The sequence below is a fragment of the Carica papaya genome, chromosome 3 (genome assembly GCF_054855325.1).
Source record: "Carica papaya isolate Zhongbai chromosome 3, ASM5485532v1, whole genome shotgun sequence".
Classification (NCBI taxonomy): domain Eukaryota; kingdom Viridiplantae; phylum Streptophyta; class Magnoliopsida; order Brassicales; family Caricaceae; genus Carica; species Carica papaya.
The window spans coordinates 26455924-26468190 of record NC_142311.1 but is presented as its reverse complement, the minus strand read 5'-3'; the positions used below and the strand labels follow the sequence as shown (position 1 = coordinate 26468190).

The following is a 12267-nucleotide window of genomic DNA, read 5'->3' as shown; positions in this document are numbered from 1 at the left end:
TATCATATTGATTTTACTCGTATAAATATTATGAAAAATTAGTAATGTAATTTTCATATAATGACAATAAATTTTAAAAAATTATTTATTTTAATTGATAAATTTATCAATTTTTTTTTTTTAAATCAGAAACTTCATTATCACAATTAAAAATTATTTACCAAATTAAGAAAATGTAGCTAAAATTATTTATTTTAATAGATAAACTTATCAAATTTTTTTTTAAAAAAAATCAGAAACTTCATTATCACAATTAAAAATTATTTATCAAATTAATAAAATGTAGCACAATTTTTATAATTAAAATCCACCAAACTATTATTAAAAACATAATATCACACCTTTAAACAAATTTACGGGAAATAATTTCAGACAAATTTACCCAAAACAATTTCTTACCCCATCCATCCCTGCCTCCCTCAGTTAGCAGAGCTCGAGCGTGTAGGTCCGTATAAATTATGATGCTCGTGGGGCTGAGAAAGAAACACATGCTTCGTCAACTTGACTTGGGTGAGAATCAGATTGTGTCTGAAGTGAGTCCCATTTGATCTTCGCTCTCCCAATTCCAAATATCTTTCTGATCTTTCCCTCTTTGCCAAGTTCCAGCCGGGAAAAGCTGTGAGAAAGAAGAAAAGGAATTGTCATGCACATCCTGATCACCGGATAAATGGTTCCGGTGGTCGGGCTGTTTTCAGAAGAGCATAAGATTTATTGTAGGTTTACGATTCTGTCCTCTCTCCAATGGATGGGGATGAAGGCTTATTGGTGGAGGGAGGCAAAAGGGGTTTTCACTTAGTCCTGTTGCGAATCTTCGTACTCCTCCTTTTACCAATTTTCAGCTTTTTCTTTTTATCGTTTCTAGTTGGTCTTTTAGCACTTCTCTTTGGGGAATTATCAATTTCGGCTCCTATTTCTCTTCTCTCTCGCTGCAGGATAGTATCCAGCTGTAAGTATTCGTTCATTTTTTTTTTTTTTAAATTTTGCTCTCTTGATGTTGTTTTCAGAAATTGTATTTTCTGGGTTTTAAAATCAATTTTCCCGGCACCCAAATCGAAGTTTGATCTGGTAAAGCTGTGAAGGATCCTTTAGTCCATGTTATGAGTAATATATTGAGATTGAATTGGAGAATTAATTGTTTTGTTTTGTTTTGTTTTTTATATGATGGTTTTCAGTAAAGTAATTTAAATTTTTATTATCAAGTATGAACTTAAGTGTCATTTCCTCCATTTTGTTGCAGCTGTGGACCTGAGGTCATCAAAAGTATGTGAAATTGGGTTGTTGAATTACAAAGCAAAGAATGTATTCTCTCCTTCAGTACGCAGTCAATTTCGATGTCGTTATGATTATTACTGGGCCTCTGTCTTCAAGGTGATGTTATCTTCTTTTCCAATTGCATGTCGGTACAGTTTCCTTATTGTTTAACCAGTATCCCTTTCTACTTCCAAGACAATGCATCATGCCCCTGGAAATCAAATGGATTGAAACTATTCTGAGTACAATTATTATTATCTGCTAAGACATGGTCATGTGGAATGAAGGAAATTGTAGAAATGGTGTGTGAGTTTAAAGGTGATGTGTCTGTGGTACAACCTATGCTATTTAAAGAATTGCTAGAAAGTTATGTCAAGGACAAATGTGAATAGAGTACCAGCTTTTCTGGTAATGGGGCTGTGGTCATGAGATACTTGGAAAAGGAGTTTTGGAATCTTGACAAAAAAGACGGTGTGAGTGGGCTATTGGATGAGGAGAGGGAGAGAGATGCTTATGGTGGTGGCAGCTTGGTGATGGGGAATGGATGTGAACTACTATTCCTAAATAGATTAGGAATTATATTTCTGCCTAATCTACAACCTATTGCAGGTGTATGGATAGTATTAGGTCTTTAGTAGCTTAATGATTTTATTTATAGTTTAAATTCTTTTAACTTATAAGTTTTCAATAACTGAACTTCTATGTTGATGCTTATATCATGCATTTATCGAGCATTATAAATGCTTATGAGATCTGACTTCTGGTATTAATCCTCTAATGAATAAATTATCATGGAGGTTCCGGACTACCTTGTGTAATGCAAGCAAAACTTTAAGTATGGTGCGTAAGAATTTTCCGCAGATGTGCTGCTTAATACTAATTCACCAAAATGATGGCCCTTAGATGTTTTTCTAGTTTCTATCCTTCTTTTTAGGTTATATTTTATAATCTCTAAATTTAGCCCAAATCCCTAAGTATGCAATTTAACCATAATTTTTTTTGTACATTCAAACATCTAAAACCCCCATAATTTGAGTGAAAAAGAAACTAGAAACAATCCATGCCCTAATCAGAAAATGTTTACTCTCACTCATCGAAAATCTAATCCAAACAGCCCACCCATCTGGGAAAAAAGAAACTGCAAAAATTCACAACGTAGCCCCAAGTAGATCACCACCAATGATCGGTAGGAGTTTCTTCCAACCAGGTGAGAATGATGCATAATGAATATGAATTAGAACTTCTAAATAGATAATCAAATTATATTTCTAGCTAGTGTATAGTTATTGCAAGATTATGGATAATATTAGGTCTTTAGTAGATTTAGGATTTTGCTTATAGTTTTAATTATTTTAAGTTATAGGTTTCCTATTAGACTTCAGTAGTTATAGTTAGACTAAGGTTTTATGTTTAGGCATGTTAGCACCTATTTAATCTCACTTTTGAGGTCAAGCCTTTAGTGACTAAATTATGAGACTTCTCTCTGTATATATTTAATCTACTCCTAGTTATTTTTATGTTATCTTTCAATTTTTTAAGGTGTGATATCTAAGAATATCAAAACTTACCCAAAATCGTTAAAGTAGGCAAAGTTAGCCCTTACTTATCCTCCACCAATTTTGATACCAATTCTTTCACTAATTTTTAATCTTGGATGTTATAAAACCCCTGAGTAGATGGTTTCTTTGTGGCCGTTTCTTCAAAAAAATTGGCATGTTGTTCACAGAGATCTTTATGACCTTTGATTAGTTTTTTGGGTTTGGAAAGTTTTTTGATTGGTTGAACTCTACCTTATTGGTCCTTATTCCAAATGTGTAGAATGCTAAGAATATAAAAGGCTATACAAATCAACCTAGTGAGTAGTCTCTATAAGCTAATTGCTAAGGTGCTTATGTTAGGGCTAAAAAGTTTGGTTGTATCTGTTGTTGGTGAAGGCCAATATGCCTTTTTGGAGGGTCACCAAATTTTGGATGCTGCATCGATAGCCAAATTAAGTAGTGCATTATGTCATTAGGGAAAAGGAATTTGATATGTAATTTGAATGTTGAGAAAGACTATGATCACTTGGCATGGTCTTTCTTGGAGGATAAGAAGAATGGGATTTAAAGTGAAACTACGAGAGTCAATTATAAGTTGTATATCTTCTCTCACCTATGTGCATATGATTAATGGTTGGCCAACTGATTTGTTCATTCCTCCAGGGGATTACGATAAGGAGATCCCTAGCACCTCTTTTCTTCATTTGGTTATGGGGTTTTTCTGTAGAATGGTGATGAAGGCTAGAAATTCTTGCTTAATCCAGGAAGAAAGATGGTGTTACCTACATTTTGTGGATGAGTTTTCTGTTTCGCAAGCAAAATAGAGATCAATCACCTCTGGCTCAGATCCAAATAGTTTGTTGATAGGGCATCCTACCTTCATGAGGACTTGTGGAACCTTATAGATATTTTGGTTTAATAATTTTATGCAATCCTTTTGTACATTGGATGTCATCGTTTTGGTTCCATTTAATGCTTTATCATTTTTATCTAAACAAAAATCTTCATCAAGAGGCTTTACCACTCACCATTGTGTTATTTTGCCTCTCTATCTGTCTGTGGATTAATACTCTAAATGACAACATTACAATGGTGACACAGGATAAAACTCTGAAAAATAAGATTTTAAGAATGTTTAAAAAAATAAGTAGTTGTTGATCTATTGAAAGTTAGATTAGACCGTAAAACATGTGTTGATCAAATTATTAGAGATTTAGGATACATGGTAGGAAGATGTTAGATGCCTACTCTATGGTGCGAAGTAAACTCATTGATATGTGTTTTAAGTGCAGTTTATTAATAACTTTTCTATTGTGAAGTGTGATTGTGAGACTCATTCATAAATTAGAATACTTTTTTTTGAACTAAAATTCATAAATAAGGATACTAACTATAATATTTACAAACCACATGAGGAAGGATTCCCCGAGGCCTACTTTATCCCTGCTCCTTCACGTAGCATTCTTCTCAAAGATTCCCCAAGGCATCATCTTTGACCAAAGATTAAATTTCACTATCGTTTCATCATTTTCACTAATCCATGAATGTTAAGCGGGCTTAACAGGTTGGGTTTAGGTTATGGATGGGCTGAAATTCTAAGAAGGGCTGAGTTTTATTTGGAATGGGTTTGAGTTTTGGCTGTGTTTGGGTTTGGGCTAGATTCAGGTTTTGAGCCATTTTTTTCCGAGAACTTTAAAACAGAAAAGACCTTTTTTTTCCTTTTTCTTTCTTTTCTCTTTTTTTTTCCTGTTTTATTTTTATTTTTTTTCTTTTTGTTCTTATTTTTTTCTTTTTTCCCTTTTTTCCGAAGCATGATAATCATAGTAGCAATAATAATGATGATGATGATGATGATAATTATTATATAAATTGTAAGTAAATTTGACATATTTTGTTCAACATTTCACTTTTATTTTCCTTTTTTTTTAAAAAAATTTTTAGCTCATATTAAATCGGGTATGAGGTACAATTGTTGCATGCACGTACTATCCTTTTTCTCATGCTCAAAGCCCATCACCAAACGTCCTTTCCATGAGTCCACACTGAACCTTGCTTTTCTCATCCATGCCAAGGCACAGGCATGGCAACTGACCCCAGATTGGTATGAGGGTTTGTTGGAGGGTCATGCCGAGTTGGAGTGGGGGATTTAGGTCCAAAATGGACTAAACTGTGAGCCAGTGGTTGGGAAGCTTGATTGGTGGATTCTTTCAGTTGGTTAATGCTTAATCTTTTTTGAGTGTATATTTTCTTTTAATAAAAGAAAATATTATTAGAGAGAGGAGATAACAGGACGAACATGAAGGGCAAGAATTCCTAAAAAGAAAAAAAAAATCATATTCTCATCCTTTTGAAAGATAACCAAAGAGGTGTGCCTGTAAAATTATTGTGGGGCTTGAGCACATGAAGTTGCAAAAAATGCCATTATGCTCCAAAGGAAAGACTTGAAAATCCTAGCATTGTGCTCTAACCACAACACCCGCAAACTAACCAAATAGCACTTCTCCGTATCACATCATCCTCCTTCCCGCCTTGGGAAAACTAGACAAAACACTCAACGGAAGTAGGAACCACAACAATAACCAGTGGAATTAAAAAGGTTAGACCAAAGCCTCCAAGCAACTTCTAAATGCAAAAGCATTGATTATTTGGTAGAACCACCTTGAAAACGCATAATACAGACACCCTGAGAAAAGGCATGATTAGCATATAGATTTGCAACAAATTATTAGTTTGGGTTTGTTTCGAAGAGGCGTCCAAACAAATACTTTAGCCTTTTAGAAGTACTATCGAAGGATTCATTGAGGCTAGAGGAAATATTGGAGAGATGTGAAGGGAGAGTTTTGCAAGAGAGCGAATTAGAGGACTCCAAGGACGAAATTCTAATATTGGAAAGAGGGGAAGCATAATAAGGCTTGAGGATGTTAGCAGGGAATTCTTAACTTTAGATTCATGATCGCTAAGGTTTTCTAAAGCAAAAGAAAATACAAGAGGTTTGCCAATCCAACTGATTAAGGACATGAAATATGTAGACATATGGGTTGAAGAAAGCTATTAAAGTGAGGGAAAATATGAGCATGGGGAGATCCTTAATCCAGAGATCTGTCAAAACAAAATATGAGAGCCATCATCCGCTTTTAGCCACATAAGAGGGACGAAAGTGTCATAAAGTTGCGCAATGGCCTTCCAAGGGCTCCTATGAGTAGAGTTCTTACTAGCTAAGGTATCCCTTCCACTCCTGTATTGTATGTTCATATTCTTTATCACCTTGTATCCCAAAATACAGGATTCCTATGTAAAATGCCAAAGTCATTGACCCAGTTCGCAAAATCTGGAAATCTAAAGTACCTCCTAGGATTTCTTTTTTCTGCTTGGGAAGCTAGCCAGCGGTGCATATTAACTATTGACATGTTGATGAAGAGGGGACAGATTTGGGTGAACAGATGCTATTTGTGCCAGAATGCTGAAGAATCTTGCAACCATATCCTGAGGTGTCCAATTGCCTATGTGTTGTGGTGTATGATTTATAGCCTCTTGGGAACAATTGGGTTATTGCGTGGTCGGTTAAAGAGGAAATTTGGGCTTGGTAAGGGTTATTGAAAAAGAAAGGCTTTATAAAGCTGATTCCTTTGACCATTTTCTGGGTTATTTGGAAAGAGATGAATAGTAGGGTTTTTGAGTATAAAAAAGTAGAAAATTTTAGATTGAGAAGTAGATGGTTTTACTATTTTAGGTCGATTTTTTTAGAGCATGAATATTAGTAGCGATGAGGATTTTGGGAATGTCATTGACACACTAACACAATTGTAAATCTTTTGTATATAGGCAGTGCCCTATTGATACCTTATTAATATATTTTCACACTTTTTATTTCAAAAAAAAATGCCGAAGTCATTTACTTAACAAGATAAGTTCTAAGATGAGAAATTCTCGATGCCTACACTGCCATCCTCTTGAAAGACAATGCACTCCCCACCAGACCAGCTTACCTCTGGAAGTCTCTCACATGCCAAACCATAAGAACTCTGTACCCCCTTTAGGGATCCTAAACAGAGAGAGATAATATAAGGGAAATTGGATAAAGAAGCCTTGATAATAACATCCCTACAACTAAGAGGAAAAAATCACCCTTTCAACACTTAAGCCTGTTAGCAATCCTACCAACAATGGGGTTATAGAAATACTTAACCCGAGGGTTTCTGCAAAGTGGGATACTGAAGTAGATAATCAGACAAGATAAAAAATCACAACCCATCAATCTCGGCAAGCCTAGAAATGTTGTCTTCCCCAACATTAGTTCTAGTGAATCGTCTCTTGGTAAGATTGATATGAAGTCCCAGTATACTCTCGAAACCCGTAAAAGAGAGAAAAAAATATTGAGCCCCTCAATAACTATCTAGGAGAAAAGGATTGTATTATCTGTGAACTGTAAGGGAGAGACTTCAGTATTTATTTGCATTAACACCTAAAGCTTTCACCAGATTGTAAGGATGGGACTCAAACCTTGCACTAGGCATGCCGCAGGCCACACCTAAATTGCCGGTGAAGTGACTTGAGGTGTACCAGAGGCACCATTGTCCCCTAACAATAACCAAATGAGCGGTTACAAAGCTAACTGTATCAAAGCTACAGCTAATTATTGGTTAATTAGCAAATCTTTTAAGGGGTTTGAAATGGGGTTGGGTAATGGAAGAGAATTTTACATGGAGAAAGGGGCTTTTAGGAGTCTATTAGATGGAAAGTGGGTTCTGGCGATAGAGTGAGCTTCTGTAGGGACGAGTGGTTTGTGGGGGGGTTGTTTTGATGCATCAATTTCTTAGTATCTTTTCCTTAGCTCGCATCAAGGATGTCTGTGTTCCATCCTTGGCCTTGATGGGAATGAGGTTGCTTGGTTAAGGTGGTTTAGAAATTTTAAGGACGGGGAGAGCCATGATTATATGAGACTCTTGAGGTTTCTCCCTCAGATGAATGTGACACAAGTATAAAGTGATGAACCGATTTGGAAGCTGAGCTCTTCAGGTGTCTTTTATATGAAGTCATTTTATTGGCATCCTAATAGGGGGGTGGAGTATCCAGCAAGATTTCTTGGCCAACTTATCTGGAAGGTAAAAGTAACTGTAAGGGTGGCTTTCTTTTGCTTGGGAAGCAATGAGGGAAAGTACTTTGACTGTGGACAAGTTGATTAGGAAGGGAAAAATTTCAGTGAATGAGTGTTATTTGTGCATGAGAGCCGCTGAGTCATGCAAGCACATTCTTCTATGGTGGCCATATGTCTATCAGATCTGTACATTAGCTTATGGCTTTTTGGGTATGAGTTGGATGGTTGCAGGTTCAGTAAGGTCATGGGTAACTAAGGTGATAAGAGACTAAAACTTAATCTTTGGCTACCTTTTGGGCTATTTGGAAGGAGGGGAATAGACGAACTTTTGAGTCGACAAAATAGAATTTTGGTAAGTTTAAGAATTTCTGGTTCCAAACTCTATGTTTTTTGTTAAGGAGTCATCCTTTGTATTCTAACGAGGACTTAGGGAATCTAATTAAATATCTTAGTTGAATTATAAGTACTTTTATATACAGGCCTTGCCTTTTCTTTTGCATTTTTGTTGTTGCTTTTTTGTCTTGTTCTCTTTTGTCCTTATCTATGTTGGAAATCGGTATAAAAGGGGAATGAAAACCAGAATGATGTATGGGAAAATATATGCTTATTTCTGAATACAATCATTAACAATTTTCAAATTATTCTCTCTCTCTCTCTCTCTCTCTCTCTTCTCTGCTTCTTCTTTTTCTTCTTCTTCTTCTTCCCATCTCAGAACCCTAGAGTTTCTAATTCTAAACCCTAATCCTTGACTGAGTATATGTGTATGGAACCTGACACAAAACGTCTCTCACAACCTTGAGGTAGCATGCAGCTAAGAACATCCACCCTTATTGTGAAAAGGAAAGGGGAGAGAAGGTTCTGTTGTTTCACCCCTTCTGGTCACAAAACAAGATATAGGCTCCATGTTGTAATTGTTTTATAAGATACAAAGAGAGGTAATCTCCAAGGCAACACCACCATCTATCACAAAAACCCTTGTGCGTGACTTTGTCCAGAAGACCCTAATTGATCCTTATCATCGGCGTTTTCAAAATCCAATTCTTTAGGTGGATTTCTCTAACATGGCTGAAAATATTTGGCACTTAGATTTTCTACATCCTAGTTCATTGAATTGGGATCAAGGTTTGTGGTGAATATACTCAAATAGCACGCACAGAAATTTATCAAAAAGTGAGAAAAGAGAATGCATAATTTTACATTGTTCAAAAATGGGCCTACATGGCTATATCCATGAGTTTACTTTAATTTTTCATCATGATGAATGTCTTACAATTGGTGTTTTCCCTTTATATTGTGGATTAAGGAAATTCCAAATTACAAGAATACCTGTAAAATAAAAATGCCTGGAGCTTGTTGCGCACGCTATTCTCTGTCTAGTGGCAGCAAGCTTTACAAACTTTTTATGGCTTGGAATTTCATCATCAAAACACTGCCAAATGACATTTTTCCTGCATACTATTCTATACAATGGTAGTGAAAACAGAAGTCTGTAACTATGTAAGTAGTTTCTGGCCATGTAGATGTTTTATTGCTATCTTCTTTATGAAACCATGCTGACTTTGATGGTATGACCATGGGGAGAAATTGACAAAGCATTTTTTCTTTGATTTAAGTTTAATTTCAGTATTAACAATTTCAGGTGGAATACAGAGACCATTTGTTAGGTCAAATGCGACTGGCATTTGCAGAGGCACCGCATGAGGCGCTTCCTTTCAATTGCAGACCCAATTTCGGTGCTGCATGGCTGACAAAGAATCAATTTAAGGTAGCTTCTGAAAAGATTCTAGTCTAACTATAGATCATTGTAGCTGGTTATGACTTAGGATGATGAATATTGAATCTTCCATGTCAATCTAAATAAGTTCTTAAGGTAGGTAAATCTTGCACAGCTACTTTGTTTAGCCATTTAATTTTCTGTTCCTTGCACAAATTTTACATTCTCGTTTTTCTTTTTGTTTTCCAGGTGAATGAAACTTATGACTGCTGGTATACATCAGGCGTTTCGAAAATAAGGTTATATCCTGATGGCTTCTTTAGTTGCCAAGCAAAGGATCCATCTATAACAGAGATGGTTAAGCAGTACTATTTCTTGTGAGTTCATTGTATTCTTGATATTTCTTGTGAGTTCATTACATACATAATCTTTCATCTGTTCCACATGCCTGTTGCTAGTTTTTTGAATCATTGTAATTTTTTTTTGAAATATAAAGTGTGCATTATATTGATATAGCCACTAAGGGGGTGCCAACCATATAGAAAATTACAAGTCATTCAATGTATCATCAAGTTCCGGTAAATAATCCATAGAAAAAAGAGGATGATTCCATAACAAAAAACCAAGGGTTTAGAACCATATATTGTGAAGGATATCAAAACCAATTATATTCTCAATCACATCAAAAGGCCTCTTGTTCTTCTCCTTCCAAACCACTAAGAAGGAAGCGATATTAAGTCTATTTGTTTCCACTGGCTTCTATCACCCTTCCATGCCCAAATTTCTTCTTTCACCGAACCTACCATCACCCAACTAATGCTCAACCGCCCATAAACCTAGGTCCCAAAGTTATAAACCTCCAGACACCAAAGCAAAACATGCTTACAAGTTTCCTTATCCCTCTTACAAAGAAACAAGCATTACCCAATATCTTTCCCCTCTTCCTCAAATTGTCTATAGTCAAGAAGCATTCCCTGCTAGTCTCCTAAGCAAAAAAAGAAACACGGGGTGGGACACTAAGTCTTCCACACCTGTCTGACAGAAACCATACGTCATCATCTTCATGCTTGTACAACTTCTTGTAGAAGGATTTAACTGATAAAGATGCATTAGATGTGAGGTACCACCGAGGAGCTTCAATGCCCCCATATTCTAACGATTGATAAATTGATGAGACGAGGCAAGATTATGGTAGATAGGTGCTATCTATGCAAAAGTGCTGTGGCACCTCCTTTTTGGTGCCTGGTGGTGTACAAGCTTTGGACTATTGTGTATGAGCTTCTGGGTGATGGTTGATTCGGTTAGAGATGAAATTTGGGTTTGGAAGGGTATTAGTGGACGGAGGAAATATACGGACATCATCTCATTACTATTTTATGGGTGGTTTGGAAGGAGAGGAATAAAAGAGCCTTTGAAGGGGTAGATGGTGATAATAATTTTAATATGATTCAGAATGGGTGAGTCTAAACTTTTGGATTTTTGTTGTTGGATCATTCTCTTTATTTTATGGAAGATTTAGGGGGTCTTATTAATATGTTGGTAGATATGTAACTATTTTGTATACGGGTTGACACCCCGTTGGTGTTGGTTACTAATGATAGTTCACACATTTTTTTAATACTACACTTTATGCTTTTTATTTTTTTTTTAAAAATCATATTAAGTACAAAAATTTATTATATCAATAGGAACATCCCCTTTTAAGATCTCTTGTTCTGCATCAAATTTATTACATCTATTTTGGTGTTGAAGTTGTGTCCTGTTCATCATATTAATCTAGTTATGAACTTATGAATAAAGTGAAAATATATTTGGTTTCTAATGCGATTTATGATCATAAGGATTGATATCACCTACAGAAAGAGAACTGTGTTTAGTGTTTTTGTGGATTTCGATTTAGTTTGAGGAAACTAATTACTGATGATTCTGTCCTCTTAGGTTCACGAAAGTTTTCTACTCATGGTTTGCCAACACAAGAGCAGCTAGGTATTGGAAGTGGGAAATGGTAGCTGGTGTCCTTACTGGTTTTTCTACTTCCTTGATAACTATCAGCATTGTTAGAATCTTACAACAAATGAAATCTTGGTTTCCTCGAGCTTCATCAGCAAGGATACTTGGGCAGGTCATCTATACAGCTAGCTTCAGGCAAGCTTGTTTTCTTCTGGTGTACATCTCTGCTATTGGTTGGTTGGTTGCTCAATATTGGAGAAGGTTTGGCCTCTCAAAGATCATCAGTTTATAATTGTGAGAGTATTTTCTTGCATGTGAAATTCCTTGTACTCTACTGGAAACCATTTTGCAATCTTGGAATTACAGTAAATGGAAAAATTGCATAGTCATCACCTTATATATCCTATAATTGGTGAAGTGGCGTCTGTAGTTAAGCCAAAATATGTTGTATAGATTTACCAAATAATAATAAAAATTTGCAATTTGACAAGTGAAAGTTTTGTTGGAATCAAAGCTGGCCAGGCAAGCATTTTGAACTTATGTGTGGCTTACTAGAGGGCATCACTGCTCAGAAAATGTCATTGTGAACAGGAAGTTGGACTCGGCAAACAACCCTTGTATCTCAACCTTTCCTGTAAAGATGCCATAGCAAAAAGTGACCAATTTAGTCTGATAAGCTGCATCATGTCGATTCTGCTGAAACCATACATGTGCACCTA

General features: G+C 35.8%; 1 protein-coding gene across 1 annotated transcript; it reads left to right on the top strand.

Annotated features, from left to right (window-relative positions):
- The first annotated feature begins 483 nt into the window (after positions 1-483).
- Positions 484-12038, top strand: LOC110811396 (exopolysaccharide production negative regulator). Its single transcript, XM_022037893.2, has 5 exons — positions 484-946; positions 1238-1368; positions 9524-9649; positions 9848-9975; positions 11537-12038. The coding sequence occupies exons 1-5, from the start codon at positions 742-744 to the stop codon at positions 11838-11840; spliced, it is 894 nt and encodes a 297-aa protein (XP_021893585.2). The 5' UTR covers positions 484-741; the 3' UTR covers positions 11841-12038.
- Positions 12039-12267: the final 229 nt, after the last annotated feature.